Source organism: Ovis canadensis, chromosome 15, assembly GCF_042477335.2.
Source record: "Ovis canadensis isolate MfBH-ARS-UI-01 breed Bighorn chromosome 15, ARS-UI_OviCan_v2, whole genome shotgun sequence".
Lineage (NCBI taxonomy): Eukaryota > Metazoa > Chordata > Mammalia > Artiodactyla > Bovidae > Ovis > Ovis canadensis.
In genome coordinates, this window is record NC_091259.1 from 50,811,473 (window position 1) to 50,832,052 (window position 20,580).

Here is a 20,580-nt window from a genome sequence, read left to right on the forward strand (position 1 = left end):
TACTCCCTTCCCGAGGTGATAACAGCCAATACCATGTACTGAATATTTGCTATATATAAATATATGTGTATATACATACACACACACACACTCTTTACACACATTATCTAATTTTTGTATGAAATCTGATTTCTTTCCTGATTGTTTCCATTATCTAAATAGCTAGTACGGGGCGGGTGGGGGTGGGAAGGAGGCTCAAGAAGGAGGGGATAAATGTATATTTATAGCTGATTCACATTGTTGTATAGAAGAAACCAATGCACATTGTAAAGCAATTATCCTCCAATTAAAAATAAAATAAAAAATAAATAAATAGCCAGTACTTTCACTGTTCAAATTCAAAAGCCTGAAAGGACAGAGATGAAATCTCCCTCCTACTCCTATTCCCAAGCACTGAGCTCTTCACTCCACTACCAACTAACACCACTGTTTCTGTGCATCTTTCCTGAGGTACTTTAAAAGCAAATACAAATAAACATATATATACATCTTCCACCTTCCACGGACACAGTGGTGGCCTAACACCAGAGCCTGAGTCTGTCCTCTTACTTCCCCCTGGAGAGCTTTTCGTATCAGCACACACTGCGCAGTACTGATCAGTCCTCCAGTGTGCAGCTGTGCCATCATCTATTCAACCACGCCCCGATGAATGGACATTTGTTTATAAACCTATCACAAACAATCCTGCAACAATGTGTCATTTTAAAAATGTGCAACTATATCTTCACTATCTAATTATTAACCCTCACAACAACTCTGAGCGGTAGGTACTATCATTAGCCCCATTCCAGAGAAGAAAGCTGCTCCAGAATTCCTAGTGACCCAGGAGAGAGGATCCAGACCCATGTATACTTGCCTCAAACTCTGAAGCTACATCAAAATGATCACAATTTCAATAAACAATTTTACTTAGATTCAAGAATTAACAAACAATTTTACCTAGATTCAAGAATTAACATTGAGAATCCCCTTTCATGATTAAAGAGAAAATCTCACTTTAATCTTTACCAATGCTGGAGTGATATTTTAGTTTAAAAGTTATTAAATCAGGAGTTTTCGCTCTCGAGATATCTGAAACTAGTGATTTCCTGAGAAAGTAACAAACCTTGAAAATTACTTGCAGTATTCAAAACCTATTGCACAATTCCTCTTTTGTTTTACATATTTCTAAATACTCAAAATGGCCACTTTAAAATTTTTCACGGTCCTTAAAGGGGGAAATTCCATATTCTTGAAATAGTTTAAGAGTAAATAAATAAAACTAAAAAGGTCCAGTTTGTACTTTTCTCACAAGTTCATCAGGCAAATGAAACTGATGAACATTTTGGGACCTCCTCTCAGCTTGGTTTTCTTCTAGCTATTGCGCTTCACACAGAAATAACTACAGGCAATGGGGAACAATGCCGAGTATCTCTGTTGCTGTTCAGTTGCTCAGTTGTGTCCAACTCTGAGATCCCAGGCACTGCAGTATGCCAGGTATCCCTGTCCTTCACTATATTCCAGAGTTTGCTCAAACTCATGTCTATTGAGTCAGTGATGCCATCCAACCATCTCATCCTCTGTTGCCCCCTTCTCCTCCTGTCCTCAATCTTTCCCAGCATCAAGGTCTTTTCCGATGAGTTGGCTGTTTGCATCAGTCACAAAAATATTGGAGCTTCAGCTTCAGCACCAGTCCTTCCAATGAATATTCAGGGTTGATTTCCTTTAGGATTGACTGGTTTGATCTCCCTGCCGTCTAAGGGACTCTCAATGAAAAACAGAAAGTGCTCTCAAGTTATATCATGACAAGTAATAAAAATTATCTTACCCTGAATCCATTCTTGTTTCTTCTTCTTATCTGAAGCACTGATTTCAAAGGTCTTATCAAAACATTTTATGAGAAAAAGGCATTTCTTTCCATCTTTGTCAGGCAAGGACTAAGACAGAAAGCAAAATTAGTCTTTCAAATTTTACTTTCAAGTACTTAAATTCAAACTTAATTACTTATACAAGAAGTACCTATAAATGAATGTTACTGATTTATTTATGCTGCCCTCTAGGCAACAATACTTGTGGTAAAAATCACCCCAGATTACCATAAGACATCTAGACTGGGAGAACCAACATCATTTGATGGGCCATGATATGGCCTTTCCTGAGCACAGCAAACCTTGTACATTGCACCTTATACCTGAACACATCTCTCACAGGAATCCTGGAAAATATGCCCATGGAACTGTTCCAATAGGTATAGACACCCAGGGTGATTCCCACACCCTGCAGATGCGTCTCTCCCTTCCTTGCACCAGGGTGTTGTTGCTAGCAAGCTGTGGTTCTTGTCCTAAATCCTTATAAGTAGACTGGCACAGTCTATCATAATCCTGTGAGTCTCCATGTTTAACTGAATCTAAGAAGACCCCTTATCGGGCACTGCATACCCGTAATATTAACACATACCACTTCATCCATCAAGACACATTATCATTTATGAATGAGATCTTAGGTATTTTAAATGTTCTTCAACAAATACAGATATGATAATAATTCAGATACAAAATAAAAATTCAAAACATTATGTTCTTGAGGATTTCACCTATTTACAGAATTAGCAGTGATAAAGTGTTCTGAAAAGTCATACCAATTATTCAAAGACATGTTCTTTTGGTTTATTTATTACACTCCAAAATGGCCCATGTTCTCAGACACACTCATGATTTCAAACACTGTCTTACTGATTTTTTTTGGCTTTGTTTTCTTATTTATGACTCCATTTTACTCAAGAAATGATTCCTTAAATATACAAATAAATGAGACTTAATCCCTATACATTATTCTCAAATACAAGGCAGAAAATAAATTCACATTAGATAAAAATTTTTTGTCAGGTATCTGTAACTTTTTGGTTCAGAAACTATGGTTACTGTATGTGTATATTATTTTAGAAATGTGAATTTTAAGATTATTTTTTTTCTGCTTTCTTTTTTTTTAAATTTTTTTTATTAGTTTTTTATTTTTTAAATTTTAATATCTTTAATTCTTACATGCGTTCCCAAACATGAACCCTCCTCTAGAGTCTAGAAGGAAGATAAACTACTTGAACAGCAGGCGGCAGCACTGGAAAGAAGTAACCACTGACTCTTACCTCCACACAGCAGTTCTCATCCAAGAGAATGTCTCCTTTCTTATCTTTCAGATCCTCGCTCACATAATAAGAAATTATGTTGGGTTTTAATACAAACCAGCGTTCAGTCCAGTTTTTCCGTCTATGGCCTTTCTTTATCATGTAACCCTAGGTAAGATTAAATCTGATATAAATGCTGGTGCTTTTCCTTATAAGAGCTGGTATCTCTTCCTTTTAACACACACACACACACCCCTCTTCCCCGGCCCCCCACACACACCTCTTCCTTTTAACACACACACCCTAACTGTGATTCTCAGTAAATCTGCTGCTGCTGCTAAGTCACATCAGTCGTGTCCAACTCTGTGCGACCCCATAGACGGCAGCCCACCAGGCTCCCCCGTCCCTGGGATTCTCCAGGCAAGAACACTGGAGTGGGTTGCCATTTCCTTCTCCAATGCATGAAAGGGAAAAGTGAAAGTGAGGTCGCTCAGTCGTGCCCAACTCTTACTGACCCCATGGACTGCAGCCCACCAGGCTCCTCTGTCCACGGGAGTTTCCAGGCAAGAGTACTGGAGTGGGTCGTCAGTGCCTTCTCCACTCAGTAAATCTACACCCATTATTGAAAACGCTAAAAGGTGTCAGCAAACCTGGCCAAGCATGCCTTCTCAATCACTCTCTGGTACCAGTGTACCTCTCTACCTGACCTCTCAGGATTCTGGAGGATGAAATCTGCTCCAAAGGAGCAGAAGATGAACTGGACCAGTAGTCAGGATCCTGGCTTCTAAGTATAGCTTTTAGCTCACACTTACTAGACTTGTATTTTCTTCCCATATGTCAGCCTCAAAGATGTGTGATCCAAAATTTTATTTCAGCAAGACTACACATTTCTACAGGCCAAAACACTTTAGGATTGTTCAAGAATAGCTAACATTTTACACAGTAAATCTACAGGTGCTGATAGCGTGTGGCAGACTATACACATCATCAAATATATAATAATATTTTGGCTGTATCATGTGATCATTATATTAAGTTCTAATCACATTACTCATTCAGTTTGCTAGCTCTTGACATTTAAACCAAGGCTATCTCATACTGCCGTTCATCTGCAGTTCTATATTCTGCCATCCTAATGGGCCTGGAAATCCTCTTCAGAGACCATGTTTCCTAACCTCTTACAGCACCAAAAACCTACACAAATTAAGCCTCAATTAAAGTTTATTGATAGGCTACGTCTGAAGAAAAGAGAAAAACAACATCATTGCCTAAGAGAGCAAAACAAGGACCAACCAGTAAGAGTTATTATTCAATATAATAACGTAAGACATCTGAAAGACCCATTCAAAATATATAAATTCTATTTACTAAGCATTAAGTTTATTAAACAGACTATGTATGTCAGCATATGTATACCATAAATATTATCAGATGCTATGCAGGTACTGAGAATACAAACTTTATAACCTAATACGATAAACACAACTTTATTACATAAGGGCACTTTTCCCCAAAAGGAAGCATATTTTTCTGATTTCATAAAAATTATACATAGCCTATAGAGAGGTTAACATACATAAACATTACAGTAGTAAGCCCAGTAATAAGAAAAGAAAAAGAATAAAGTAAAATTCATAGAAATCTCACAACCCAGCAGTGATCACTTCTAACATTTTGGCCCCATCCCTCCAGACAGCTCCACACACACATATCACACTGCATGAAAGGGATTACAAGACACCTGCTGGTCCACAACCCGTTTTCTTCACTGAAGAGTGTGCCAGGGCACCTTTCAGATGAGTGAGTATAGATGTACACATGACACGAAAGTACCATGTTCAGAAACGTGATCATTTAAACAGCGCTTTCAAAACAGTAACTTCCCAGTGTTTAACTGTAATTATTTACAATGTACGCCTAACACAAGACTGAGAAAATAAGAAATTTTATTCCTGTTCTAAATTAGCATAAAAATATAAGTGACTTAGGCTCATCTTTGGGATAAAAATGTTTTATTCCAAACGTCAAATTCTAAAGGTGAGGAGAAACAGTGTTACAGGATGCTTACCTGTTTCAGCACATCTAATATTAGCTCATTGAAGACCTCGTTAATTGCCATGGACACAGTCTGTCGATCCATGCCTTTGCTGAACTGTCCATTTCCAACAAGCTCAATCAGTTCCCACACAGAAAGGCCATCTTTACTGTCATCAAAGTTGATTTTATAATTTTCAAATTGTTCTTGTTGCCAACTTACTCCCATAGCTTCTGTTAGTTTCTTAAGCAGGTATTCAATCTATAAAAAGAATTTTAAAAGCGTTATTGCATAGCAAAAAAAAAAAAACTTTTAAACTTAAGTATGTATCTATGTTATTACACTAAATAATAAATTAAAAGGTCAACTTAGGAAATACTCTTTTATACTTCCAAGTGTATCTTTACAGAATCTTGACACCATCAAGGAGAAGGGTATGGATAAAATGCCACTGAGTCTATGCTAACTTAGAATAAATAAAGTAATAAAAAACTGGAACCCTTAACAGCGTATTTGTATAAAGAACAAAAGCAAACTGCATCCAGACACTATCATACATAAACTAATTGATGTGATCTGTTTACTCTGTTGGATTTCAATATATGAAAATACTAATGTTGCTGAACCAATATGCAAGCACTAAATAATCATCTCAAAGTATGTACAAGTTAGTTACCAATTTATAAATTTTCCACATAAGCCAATTATTTGAAATTAATGCTGCCGCTTCTCATTAGAATTCTGACAGTGTTGTAAACGATGCTGAACTCCTAGACTGGGCCAGAAAAGTTTATTAAATTCTGAAACACATAGCTTTGTATAGAAAAATAGTAGAAAATACTGCGCTCATCCCTCCAAACAGCTCTACACACACACAGCATTGGCATGAAAGGGATCACAAGACACCTGCTGTCCCATAGCCGTTTTTTTCTGATGAATGAGCACACAGTGAATGGATGTGCACATGACATGAAAGTGCTTTAAAAATGTAAATGAAATAGTAACAGTTCAAAAAAAAAAAAACCACTGTGAGGCAGTAATACTGAATTAGAATTGACGTCTCTTATCTTCTGGAAAGCCTGGGTACCCTACAGTGCTCTCTCAAACTCAACATATCCAAATATGAATGAATCACCTCTACCTTTCAAATGGCTTCTCCTCCAATTACAGATTTCAGTTGTGAACAACACCATTCACCCATGCCAGGAAGATAAACCATGCCCCACTCCTTCACATCGAGATCAGTGACAAAATCCTACTGTTTTCATTTCCCCTCTTTAAACTCTGCCTGGCTCCCTATCACCTCAAAGATAAAGGCAAGCTCCTCTGTGTCCCCCTGTGATCACTCACCCCCTGGATACTGTCTCTAACATTTTCTCCACCATGCCTCACTGCAGATTTTACACCCCACCAACACCACCATCAACACTGATCCCACGCAAGCTCTATAAAGGGCTAGCTAGTTAATATTTAAGACTTTATACATCTCTGCTATATGTTTTTCTTTGTTTTGGGTTTTCCTTTTTTAACAACTCTTTAAAAATGTAAAAACTCTCTTAGCACAGGGACTATATAAAAACAGGCTGCGCACTGAATTCAGCCAGTAAGCTGTAGTCAGCCAACACCTGCGAGAGATTGTAAGTAGTGTAGCCATGTAACACACTTTTTCATGCTTCTATGCCTTGCCCCATGCTGTCCTGTTGAGATTACCTTTCTCCATTTCTCTACTCAGTCATATCCCACCAAAGACCCACAAAATCAGGATCTGCATTTTAACAAGAACCCCAGGTAATTCCCTATGCACATTAAAGTCTGAAAAGCACTGCTCTGGTAAAAGAGCTCTGACCCAGGTCAGGTGTGCCTCTTTTGAACTCGGTATACGGTACAGAAAGTATCTCTATTTTCAAATGCTGCCCCTTGCTGATTTTTTGAACTCCTTATAGGAGGGACAATGTCCCACCCATCTTTGAATCTCCAGAATTCAGCATCGTACACAGATGTAGTAGAGCTCAGTTAATGAAATGGAAATAAACCAAGCTAAACCTCAATTTTCTCATCAAAGAAATGGGTATAATAAAACTCATCATATAGGACTCCCACGGGGATAAAATGGGACAAAAATAGAACACTGTGCACAACGTCTGGCATAACAGGTACTCAATCAATGCTACTTCCTTCTGCACTGCACCATTTCAAATTACATTTAAGAAAGCGTTCATGAAATAACATAGAATGAGGAAGAATGCAAAATTAAATTTACCTATGATTTCCATTGCATAAAGATTATGTAAATATTCTGACAAATACTAGAGGAAAATATTACAGTCAATTTTGTTACAGATAGGATTATGAACTAATTTCTTTCTCTTCTTTGCAATTCCAACTTGGTTATAATGTTGTTTGTGAAATAACATACTTTAATAGGAAAAGAATGTGAACAATAGGAAAAACATGTTTGCAAAGAAATACACACTCACAAAACATCACAAGGTCAAAAAATATCAAGACCTCTATTGGTGTAATTTGATGAGATATTATAAGCTCCTCCAGTATGCAGATTATCTAATACCCCAAATCTAGCATACAGTGGGGTGTTCAACAAATGTTTACTCGCTGGAGAAAAACACACTCAGGTCTTTCCTTTCTCTTGTTGGAGATGTACCTGTTAAGCTTGTGTATCTGCTGTTAAATTTAACAGATAATATTTTCTTGGTTTCTAAAAAAAATTATTTTTGCCTGTGCCGAATCTTTGTTGCCGCACACGGGCTTTCTCCACTTGCAGCAAGCAGGAGCTACTCTCCAGCTGCAGTGGGAGGGCTTCTCACTGTGGTGGCTCCTCGCGCTACAGAGCACAAGCTCCAGGGCACACGGCCTTCAGCAGTTATGCCATGCAGGCTGTGACACATGGGTTCAGTTCCCTTCAGCATGTGCGATCTCCCCAGACTAGGGATCGGACCCATATCCCCTGCACTGGCAGGAGAATTCTTAACCACCTGACCACCAGGTAAGTTCGTGGCTTTTAAAAAGAAGTAACAGGGAGAGGAAGTGGAAAAAGAGAAAAAAGGAAATCAAGAAGAAAAAAGAGAAGAGGGACAGAGAGAACAGGATACAAAGGAGAAGGGGGAAAAAATGTAAAGCAATAAGGCACAAGAAAGAAAAACTTAATTGTATAAACAATTGACCAAAGTAAAGTAACTCAGAGGCGTTCTCCTGCACAGAAATTCAATCTCCCTAAGGCAGCAGAAAGAGGGCCCATGCTGCCTGATCACAACTTGGGATAAAAGCTGTATAGGCACTCCTAGAAGTTCTAGCAGTGAGGTTATGGGCGTGGCCACATGTATGGACAGGATGACAAAAAGTGGGTGTGACAAGACAGTGCATCTGACTGGCCATTAGCACAAGTCAGGAAACAGCTGGGAATGACCCTGTGCCCCTCAGTTCCTCTTGTATACTGGAGCTTCAATGCCCCTAGTGTATTGGAACGTCTTTTACAATGTTTCCTGTCTGCAGCAAACGGAGCTCTTCTAGAGGCAGCTCTCCAGGTTCCTCCTGAACATTTCTAAACATGCCCTCCCCAGGCCTTCAGAGTCTGTCATCAGGGCCCAGTTTCTGCTCTGCATTCCCAGTGCCTGTGCCAGGTAACTAATCTAGATTCATTTCCTGTTGACTTTGAACACAATCACATACTTATCACAACCAAACAACTTAAGAACCTCTTAGTTCATTATACTGGGCCAAGGAGAGACAAACATTCCCATTCTCAACTATTTGATCATACTAAAGAATAAATCACGTGTTGCTGGGTTAGTCTGAGTGGCCTGCACCAATTCTAAGAGCTCATTCAATTTCAGGAAGCAGCTTACTTCCTCCTTCCAAGGCAAGTTGCACCAAAAATAACAAAGAATAAACTTTCAAGCTGCATGTGATTTTTGAGGCCTCTGGCTCTGAAATTTCTTTGTTAAAAGTTCTTTCCCTGTAATCATTAAAGAGGGTCTTTATGGACTTAATTCAGATTTTATTTCACTGAGGATCTCTTAAAACTCTTTCAGGTTTGAGATTTAACTGCATGAAGGCAATTCTTCCAGATTAGCAACAGACACATCCTGTTTTGTTCTTGGCTCAGTGGGAAATTAATACTAATGTAAAAACTATACTTCACACACACACATTTCCAGGAAAACCATTCGACAAAACTTTTGGAACCATCTCAAATGGGGACACGCTAGTTCTGGACTTTTGTGATGTAAGTCACTTATTTATTCAATGTTCTTGATACTACTTTCTGGGTGATAGGAAACTGAATCAAAAGCAAATTTATCTATACCACTTATGTTAGTCATATAACTACCACTGTTACTTATATCTAATACAGTATTAATCAAAGGTGGAGAATAAAATCTCACTTAAAAACATTACCCGTGGATGATTCATGTCAATGTATGGCAAAACCAATACAGTATTGTAAAGTAAAATAAAGTAAAAATAAAAATTAAAAAAAAATAAAATAAAATTTTTAAAAATGTAAAAAAACCCCACATTTTGGACTTAAAATGCAAATGATCATTATGATAAATGACTTACTGGAAACATAAAGATTACTCTAAATTTATAAAGCATAAAATCAACTGGTAATATTACAAATCAAACTCATGTGACAAATTAAGACATTATACTTCAATTTTATTTTAAATGTGTATGTTTTCACACTTAATTTTATTAAAATCTGTAAGCCTAAAACTAGTTCTAAATACAGTTTTTTTAATACTTAGTACATAGGGTCGCAAAGAGTCGGACACGACTAAGCGATTGAACTGAACTGAACCATAAAAGTACTTTAACAAGTACTTAGGAAGGAAGCAAAATCTAACAGAGAATGGAACCTTAAGAAATAACTCCACTGTTTTTCATAAAACGTGCAACCTTGAATTTGCATTGCTTGAGCAAAGGCCAGGAGATGTGCTACGAGCTTACTAAACACAAGACCATATTTTAAACCTTAGGAAGCTGGTTCAGCAGTTAGACAAAGCTATTTCACATAATCTGTTTTAATGATCCTTTCTTTCCCCACACAAGGACTCCTGGCCACAGAGGAGTAATCTGTAGAACTAACTCTAATTCTACTTCTAATCAGAAGAAGGCTGAGGGAGCTAAGGACATCAGAACAACAGAGTAAGTCCAAACAGTGACACGACAAGGTATGCTGCCTGGGGTTCCCTTCTCAAATGAGATTAACTTGTCTAGAAGAGGAGCAAAATGCTTTTGTCAGCCGGCAAAGAGGAAAACAAGCAAGCTGTGGAATCTTGGCTGGGCTCGGTGCAGAAAAATAAAACTCATGGCCCACCTCAAGTCTTCTGTGAGTCCCAGTTTTTCAGGACACCTAAAGCAAAAATCTTTTGAGTGTCTTAGGCAGGGCAGTCAGGAAGCTGGTGCTGACGGGCTCCCTCCAACAGCCTATGACTCAGTGATGACTTAAAGCCAAAGACAAGTTCCCCACATCAAGTCAGAGCTGCTTCAAGGAATACGGTAAATCTCCCTACAAAGTAATTTCTAATTCTAAGGTCACTTTCAAGTCCATCATGTATATTTTTGTGATGGAAAGAATCAAAAGATCATGGGTAAGAGACCCACTACATCTCCAGTTTCAAAGAAAATGCAGAGTGAAACTATAAAATGTCTTAAAAGACAATAATGGAGATTTTATTAGCAGAATTCTTCCAAGCAGCAGCTAGGTTTAAAAATACCATTGGCACATCTACATCTGTCAACATTCTATTCCCTTCTATGTTTCTGTACTAAGCAAGATAATTTTCATGGACAAAAATTCCATAACATGTTTTCATTTCCCCTTTAACATATGTACACAATTACATTATTATTATTAAACACTGAGAAACTTTCCACCACTAGAGTGAACTTGCTTTCTCCTTGCTTACCAATGACAACCTAATTGTTAAATCCAAGGACAACTTCTCATTCATCACCCTCTAATTTTTCTATAGCACCTAATGCTAGGAACTACTTTTCTGCTTCTTAGAACTTTTTTTTTCCTTTGGCACCCATGACTCAACACTCGCCCAGTTCTCCTACCTGACAGACTGTTAAACTTCCTTTACCAAATCTACTTCCTCCCCCAGCTACAGAAATGGACCCATGGTTCCGTCCTCGGCCCTCGCTTCTCCCACCACCGTCTCTTTCTTCCTGACCTAACCGACTCCCACGGCTTCCCTGTCTCTGTCCCCAGCCCTGGCCTCTCCCAGCTCTGAACGTACTCTTCCAGTTGAAACAAGGCAGTTCCACGAGGATGATCCACTCACAATGCCAACTGTACCAAACCATCACCATACATCACACCCCAAATAGTTCATCACCAATGCTTCACATACACCCACTATGTCAGTCCTCACAAGTGCCCAGTGAAGGAAGCAATGACCCCCTTTTCCAGATGGGGAAATCCAAACCGGGAGACTAAGTAAGCTGTTCACGGTCACAGAGCCAAAAGGTGGTCAAGCAGGGATTTAAATTGGGCAGTCTGATCTGAAAGACCACGCTTTAAACAACTACACTATATTTCCTCCCAGTTGCCCAGACCTGAAAGTTGTCTGTCCCTGCACAGCCATCATGCTCCAGTTAAAAAGGACGTGTGTCATTCATTTTTACTGCGCAGCACCTAATCCCTCCCTTTTTACAGTTATTAAAATTATATTTATTAATTTTCAATGACATGTTTACAGCATAATGTTAACCGAAAAAAAGAGCAGGGAAAATTGTATATATTGTACAATCACACTGTATTTTTTTTTAAGTTATGAATAGAAAAAATATAAAAAGAAGTATCTCCAAATGCTAACCTTGGTTCTCTTTCAGTGGCAGAACTACAGAACTATAGAAAGAAAGTTCCTTATACTTATTTGTAGAAATAAGTAGAATAAGAATCTAACATTTCTGTAATTAACAGATATTTTATAGGGAAAGTGAAAGTGTTAGTCGCTTAGTCATGTCCAACTCTCTCTGTGAGCCCATGGACTATAGCCCACCAGGCTCCTTTATCCACGGAATTCTCCAGGCAAGAATACTGGAGTGGGTTGCCATTCATTTCTCCGGGGGATCTACCCAACGCAGGGATCAAACCCAGGTCTCCTGCACTGCAGGCAGATTCTTTACTATCTGAGCTACCAGGGGAAAGATGCTATTTATAGGGAAAATTCAGTTCAGTCACTCAGTCATATCCAGCTGTTTGTGACCCCATGGAGTACAGCACGCCAGGCTTTCCTGTCCATCACCAACTTGATCAAACTCATGTCCATTGAGTTGGTGATACCATCCAACCATTTTATCTTCTGTCATCCCTTTCTCCTCCTGCCTTCAATCTTTCCCAGCACCAGGGTCTTAATCCAATGAGTCAGTTCCTCACATCAGTTGGCCAAAGTACTGGAGCTTCAGCTTCAGCATCAGCCTTTCCAATGAATATTCAGGACTGATTTCCTTTAGGATGGACTGGTTGTATTTCCCTGTTGTCCAAGGGACTCTCGAGAGTCTTCTCCAACACCACAGTCAAAAGCATCAGTTCTTTGGCGCTCAGCTTTATGGTCCAGCTCTCACATCCATACATGACTACTAGAAACACCATAGCTTTGACTAGGTGGACCTTTGTTGCCAAAGTAATGTCTCTGCTGTTTAATATGCTGTCTAGGTTGGTCATATCTTTTCTTCCAAGGAGCAAGCATCTTTTCATTTCATGGCTGCAGTCACCATCTGCAGTATTTTGGAGCCTAAGAAAATAAAGTCTGTCACTGTTTCCATTGTTTCCTTATTGATTTGCCATGAAGTGATAGGACTGGATGCCATGATCATAGTTTTCTGAATGTTGAGTTTTAATCCAGCTTTTTCACTCTCCTCTTTCACTTTCATCAACAGGCTCTTTAGTTCCTCTTTGCTTTCTGCCATAAGGGAGGTGGTGTCTGTGTATCTGAGGTTATTGATATTTCTCCCTGCAATCTTGATTCTAGCTTGTGATTCATTCAGCCCATCATTTTGCACGACACACTGTACGTATAAGTTAAATGAGAAGGGTGACAACATACAGCCTTAACGTACCTCCTTTACCAATTTTGAACCAGTCTTTCTGTTCCATGTCCCATTCTAACCATTGCTTCTTGACCTGCATACAGACTTCTTAGGAGGCAAGTAAGGTGGTCTGGTTTTATAGGGAAATGAAGCTATTAATTTTTTAAAATAACTCTATCAGCTCCCTGACAGAAGGAGTAAAACTTGGCTTACATATAGCAGGCCTGCCTCTTTCTGACCATGAAAACTAGTGAAGGCACACAAAAGATCAGAGTGACAGCCACCAAACCCTCATATAATTAAGCTCTGGGCATGAATCAGTCATTCATTCATTTTATGAACTAAAAATAATGCATAAAAGCTCTTATCACTGATCTACTTTTATCTCTACAGGGGCTTAGTGGCAATAGTTGTTGTTGGGAGTATCATTTCATTATTAACCTTATTAGTGAGGCAAGTTCAAAGTAAAACCCTAAATGAGTAGTCTTCAAAATGACATGTTTCAGGTACTTTTGTTCTCCAGGGTCACAAATGGAGAATCCCAAGGATGGGGGAGCCTGGGGGCTGCCGTCTATGAGGTCGCACAGAGTTGGACACGACCGAAGTGACTTAGCAGCAGTAGCAGCAGCAGGGCGTACTGAAATTCCAAATCTCAGAACTCTCACTCTTTGGGAAAAACCAGTAGGCTGGGCACTGAAGTGACTGACCCCAGAGTCTGATCTTGACCATGACCGAAAGAATAACTAGGCAAACAGACCAGTCCAGAGTGGGAGAAGCTAGCAAGCACATCGATGAAATCAATGCTAACCACCTTATGTCCGGGGAATTCCCATTGTGGAAGCTAAACACAAATGGACCCTTTCCAAGCCTTCTCTGCAGCTAGTTCATGACACCTGACCTAGATCCTAACAATCAGATGCATCATGCCCTGTGACTGGGAAGTAGGCATAGAAAGCTCTCCGTGGTAGCAAGAACAGCTGCAGAAGATCTGAGTTCCTGGGCAGCAGCGTGCAGGGCCAGAGAGATTCCACAGCACAATACAGTTCCCCTGTGGTTCCTCACTGCACAGCCTCCACACCTGGTTTTCAGCCATAATAGCCATTCTATAAGCTACCCAACATTTTTAAAATTACCCTTCTGGCTTAAATCAGTAAGTCCAGCTGCTTTGAAGACTGGCAATTCAATCAAGTGACATACCTCACGCATCTCAGACACGCTCTTCCTTTGCTTTCCTGCCTCACATCACTTTGCCCTCTGTCCCTTCCATCCAGAAGTATTCTCCTTTGCTTTTTCCATTAGTCAAAACCCTTCCATCTTTTAAGACCCAGCATAAGTGCTATTTCCCCCCTAAATATAACAGCTAACACTTAATGAGCACTTCCTAAGAGCCAGGCATTCTTCTCATTTCATCATCACAAAAACAGCAGGAGGTAGATAGTAGCATTAGTCTTAGTTTACAGTGCTGGAAACTGTAGCAAAAATTAAATAAATTGCCCAAGGACACACAGCTAGTAAGCAGTGATGAAGCTAGAATTCAAATCCAAGACATCTGACTCCAGCTTTCTGCTCTTAACCAGGGAACACCAAATTACAGCCCATGAGTCAAATCTACCCTACCAGACAAATCTGACTCTCAGCCTGCTTTTATACACCCTTGCTCTAAGAACAGTTTTCACATTTTTAAGTGGTTGGGGTGGGGGAGGGGGGAATCAAAAGTATAATAATACTTCATGGTCCATGAAAATTATATGAAATTCAAATTTCAACATCCAAAAATAAAAGTTTTATTGAAGCAACATACAGTCTTGTGGCTGCTTTCATGCTATTAACAGCAGAGCTGAGTAACTACAGCACAGACAGTACAGCCAGCAAGCCCACAAAGTCTCAAATATTTTCTGTCTGGCCTTCACTGAAAAAGTTTAAGATGCTGCTTTTAACCACCACATTCTATTGCCTCCTTAAAAAGACTTCCCTGATCCCTGACTTCTCCCAAACTGGAATACATCTTTCCCTTCCCTGTATTTACATGGTATTTGTTCTCCCTTATAACAGGTTGTCTATTTTGCTTTGAATTACACTTGACTTTCTTTTCCTTGAGCAGACTGCAAATTTCTTGAAGGCAGGAAGTCATCTTTTTCACTTCAGATTCCTCTTATTGCCTCATTTATTGTTGCCAGTCAATAAATACTTGCTGATTTGAAAAAAATATTGTAGTGTAAACTTTTAAACAGATTTTCCTAACGTGAACATGAATCACAGAAATCAGTCACAGACGGGACTCCATGCTGGCAGAGTGGATAATAATGGGCACGCTTGATCACTAGTGGTGGGTATATAAATTGGTATAGCCTTTCTGAAGGGGCAGTTCTACCTTGTTTATCTAATACCCTGAAAGTATGCATATTTGAGGACTTAGAATTCCACTGCTGAAACTGTGGAAAGAAAGGAGCAGACTAGTGTGCAACAATGTATGCAATAACATTAGTCACAGGAGCTAACATAATTCCTGAATACATATCACATGCTAGGCACAGAGCTAACTCCTTTCTTTAGTTTTTCCCCTAGTCACAATTATTATTTTTTTAATTTTAGATTTTTTAATTGAGGTAACACTGGGTTATAACATTGCATAAGTTTCTTATATACAACATTGTCTTTCTACATCTAAATGCACTACAGTGTTCTCGCCACCAGAAATTTAGTTTCCATCCATCACAGTACAGTTGACCCTCTCTATTCATCCTACCAGCCCCACCCCCACTACCCCTCTGATAACCACTATTCTCTTCCCTGCATCTCCATGTTTTTCTTTGGTTTGGTTAATTATTTTTGTTTGTTTATATTCCACCTATGCATGAAATCATATGTATCCATCTTTCTCTGATTTGTTTCACTTACTGAACTAAGTTCTTTAAATATGAAGCCTCACAACCCTTAGAATAAACATTTTTAAGAGCTCTATTTTATAGATGCTGCTGCTGCTGCTAAGTCGCTTCAGTCGTGTCAGACTCTGTGCGACCCCATAGACGGCAGCCCACCAGGCTCCGCCATCCCTGGGATTCTCCAGGCAAGAACACTGGAGTGGGTTGCCATTTCCTTCTCCAATGCATGAAAGTGAAAATGAAGTCACTCAGTTGTGTCCGACTCTTTGCGACCCCATGGACTGCAGCCTACCAGGCTCCTCCACCCAAGGGATTTTCCAGGCAAGAGTACTGGAGTGGGTTGTCATCGCCTTCTCCGATTTTATAGATGAGGAAATTAAAATTCAAGAGGTTAAATAACATTGTCTAATGTTAGAGGATTACAAATGACTCTTTTTTTTAAGGGGAAGACTACAGTTGATTAATCTGATATTATTAGTCTTTTCTAAATTTACAACTGTAATAAGCATATCTTATATGTATCATTTTTAGGGCAATAAGACAGCACAGAGCCTTACTCCTGCATTCCCTGCTCCTCTCCCAACCTTTGGAAGCTCAGGGAAAATAATCCACAACAGAACAAGCAAAGGTCCTTTTTAATTTACTTTGCAAAGTATGGTTTAAAAAAAGTCTCCATCCTTGACTTTAACACAGGAGTAGTATTTCCTCACATAAATGAGCCCTGGGAATAACATTCTGGATCCTATGTGTTTCCCATATAGTATCCTTCAGCTAGTTCTTATGGTTTGCCAACAAGTAAGTAGACAGAAAATTATGTTGTGACTTATACTGAATAAAAGACTTCTTGAGAATGGATTTGTCTATAATTAGAACAGCTTAAAGAGGAAGAGCCCCACCCTGCCTGTAAATATCTAGAGTTACAGCATGACTTCAAATTACTAAGTCTGGGACTTTTTTGGATCCATGCTTTTTTGCCTCTGATCCAAAAACACTAGCACAGGACCTCCTTCCATATCTGCACTGAATTAACAGAGATACTTCCAAGTTAGGTCTATTAGATGCTAAGACAGTCACATAAACTTCCCAGAGCCACACCTTACCTCTTCTGGCACAATAATTAGTGGGTACTTGTCCTCAGATAAAAAGTTGAAAATAACCCATATTTTAAATGCATCTTCTTCCGTAATGAACAGGGGATTCTTTGTAAGATTTTTTTTGACACAGAGGGTCCAACACATCCTATTGAACTCAATCTTGTCAAAGTTGTCTTGGACCTAAAAAGAAATGAGGAAAAATTCCAATGAATCAGTCCAAAATAAGTAGCATGTAAACCAAGTAAAACAGAAAGACAAAGCCTACTACAGGCTTCCACTTTAATCAGTCCAGTTAACCAATAGCCATTTCGTAAGCAGTTGCTTAGGTAGCACACCTTCAAAGGTTCAATTAAGAATGTTATATTGAGCCTGACACTGAAGTAACACCTGCTCATACGACTCACTTGGCACATGAAATACTAGCTTGTCAAGTAATTTTTTCATGTATAAATATTATCTTCTAAACAGACTACCAATCTTGGTATAGGAGTTGAGAATGTCAGTTATTCAATATGAGCCACATGCAGATATCATTTTTACCTATATGGTCAAAGAAGATACTTTCTCTTGGGAAAAACTATTTAACTAAAATTCTAAAAAGACAGCTCTGCCACTCGGTCATTCAATCATGCATTCAACATTCCCTCAAGGTCTACTGATACGCTTCCCTGGTGGCTCAGATGGTAAAGAATCTGCCTGCAATGCAGGAGACCTGGGTTCGGTCTCCAGGTCAGGAATCTCCCCTGGAAAAGGGAACGGTAACCCACTCCAGTACTCTTGCTTGGAGAATTCCATGGACAGAGGAACTACAGTGGGCTACAGTCCATGGGATCGAAAAGAATCGGACATGACTACAGTGTCTTGGTACTCATGCACATATAAGCCGCCCACTAAGCTACATAAGGATATAAAGGAACTATTCTAGTGGTCGAGTGGCTAAGACTCTGTGTTCCCGATGCAATGGGCCTGGGTTTGATCCCTAGCTAGGGAATTACACCCCATATGTCGCAACTAAAGATCCAGCACAGCCAAATAAAGAAATAAGCAAACGGTTTTTTAAAAATTAAGGATATAAAGATGAAGAATAACTTGGTCCCTGCTCTTAGAACAGTCACAGTTTATTATGAAACAGACAAATCTTAACATAACACAGTGTATGATTCAACAGTTTTTACTCATTCAACCAATAAAATTTAGATAGCACTCATTATCTGCCAGGGCATCACAGAGACACTGAATACACTGGGTTGGACAAAATGTTTGTTCGAGTTTTCCTGTAAGAGCTTGAAGAAAAATCCTAATGAACTTTTTGGCCAACTCAATACTGCTAGTCCTTGTCTCCAAGGAATGTCAAGACAATTACAATATAGTGTGGTAAGTATTACACAGATGTAAACAGAGGCTTCTGTGGGAACACTGAGGAGCTAACAACCCAATCTTAAGAACTGGGGAAAGATTTCCAGAAAAGGTGACAGAGCTGAGTCCCAAAGAACCATCAAGAGTCAACCAGTTTGAAAACGGGGTCAAGACTGTTACAGGTAGAACAGAACGTGAGCAAGCCCAGAGGTGGAAACAACCATGGTCAGTTTGTAAGAACTGCAGAAGATTAATGTGAATGGGCTACTTGGTACTGAGGGTGGTGTAAGTCAGGCTGTTCGTAAGTGCAAATCACAGAAACTATCTTGAGTTCCTTTAAACAGATAAGGAATGTATTGGAAAAGCAATGGGTAGCCTCAAAGATCTAACACAAAGGCCAAAAAATCTGGACTCTGAAACTAAGCCATTAACAGGCTAGGCAGTCAGAACTGCAGGTGGAACCACTCGTGGTGGCAGCAGGTGGAGACACCGCAGTCAGTACAACATGAGGCCACCGCTGCTGCCACTGATCCAGTCCTTGAGCCTCGAGGTCACTCGCTGCAGGTTCAGAGTCACTCTGCGTCACAGTTCTACGCCCGAGCTGCCAGGAAACAGGAAAAATGAGTATCTAAACTTCTCAATATGTGAGATATGAGACAGGTCCTGTCCTCCTTCCAGACGCAAGAAAAGAATTCGGATGCTGGACAGTCAGGAAAAAAAAAATGCCCACTGTACGTGGCATGGTGAAAGACTAGGCTAGAGAGAGAGGGAAGACCAGATCATGAAGAGCCGTATATATATAATTCAGGGTAAAGAATTAGGATTTATCTGTACTTGGAGGAGTGGGAGGGAGCAACATACACAACCTGCATTTTAAAGCCAGGGACAGTATGGAGAATGGGAGGAGGCAGAGTGGGTAACAGGGCAACATGAGCAAAGCAATTCTGTTTAGAGAGAGAGATGAACAAAGTGTGTATAACATACGGAAGAAGTCACTAGTTGGCTCCAGGAAGAAGTTTCTCTCTGTGGTTGGCAAACCAGTTTCCCAAGAGGAAGAAGATATCCTCTGTGCTCTGCCTTCGGCACCCAGTCTCGGTCTGACACCGTTTCCCATGCCCCTAACATACACAAATGACCCCACGAAGGGAAAGTAACAGCTGCTGCTTCTCTTTTTTCTTTCCTTTTCCTTTTTTTTTCTTTAACACCATTTATTGAGGACTTAGCATATGCTTGGCATTTTATATGCAGTTTCTCATTTAAACTTTGTGTTGGCCCCATAAAGGTTAAATATCATCCTCATTTTACAGATCAGGAAACACGTTCAGGAAAACTGGGTACCAAGTTTACATTACTAGTAAATATCAAGACCGGAGTTTAAATCAAAGCTCACATTCTATCCCTTTTTTCTATGCCCAACTGCTTGTAGAACTCAGTAGACGAAGGACTCTATTTATACGATGGAAGACTTTTCTACGGGACTAGTCTCAAAGGCCAGTTTATCAACTCTAAACACCCACAGCCCTAAAAAACACTAAGTGGAAGATATGCCACCAGGGGAAACGACATATACATGGAAGCAAAAAGCTCTGCTCCGAGGAACAAGAAGTGATTCTATGTGGATCATGTGGTGAATTAAGGCTTCCTGAGAGGGAGTGGCCTGATTCATGGCTAGAAAAGCAAACACAGACAGAAATCACAAAGAACTTTATAATTTCAATAAGTAAATAGCCTTAGGAAACCCCCCATTTTAGAGCAAAGAACAGCCAGGTCATCTGCAGGCCAGATCAGTACTTTGCAGAAAAGACGGTATTTGGGGCAGACCTCAAAGCACAGTGAAACAGCACAAGGAACAGTATTGCAAAGGATAGGAAAGGAGACTGCATGAGCAAAGGCGGAGCAGGAGCAGCACCCCAGCCACGTTTGGGGATACAGCCACAGGATGAAGAGGACAAAAACAAGGGAGAGAGAAAGATAAAGTGAACCTTCCACCTGCAGTTCTGGTAAGATATTTATGTCGTCTGAAGACAATCAAAGAAGGAACTGTAGCCT

At 39.7% G+C, this 20,580-nt stretch overlaps 1 protein-coding gene across 2 annotated transcripts in view; it reads right to left on the minus strand.

The window, feature by feature from the left end:
* SWAP70 (switching B cell complex subunit SWAP70) overlaps nucleotides 1-20,580 on the minus strand; it is a 76,531-nt gene that overhangs the window by 19,304 nt on the left and 36,647 nt on the right. For both annotated transcript variants that reach the window (XR_011249337.1, XM_069554412.1), the window contains exons 3-6: nucleotides 17,182-17,355; nucleotides 5,169-5,396; nucleotides 3,122-3,268; nucleotides 1,808-1,916 (exon numbers count right to left, since the gene is read on the minus strand). Coding sequence is in view for 1 of the 2 variants with exons in the window: in XM_069554412.1 (XP_069410513.1) it covers nucleotides 1,808-1,916; nucleotides 3,122-3,268; nucleotides 5,169-5,396; nucleotides 17,182-17,355 (658 nt within the window). In the remaining variant the exon portion in view is untranslated. The remainder of the gene's footprint in view (nucleotides 1-1,807; nucleotides 1,917-3,121; nucleotides 3,269-5,168; nucleotides 5,397-17,181; nucleotides 17,356-20,580) is intronic.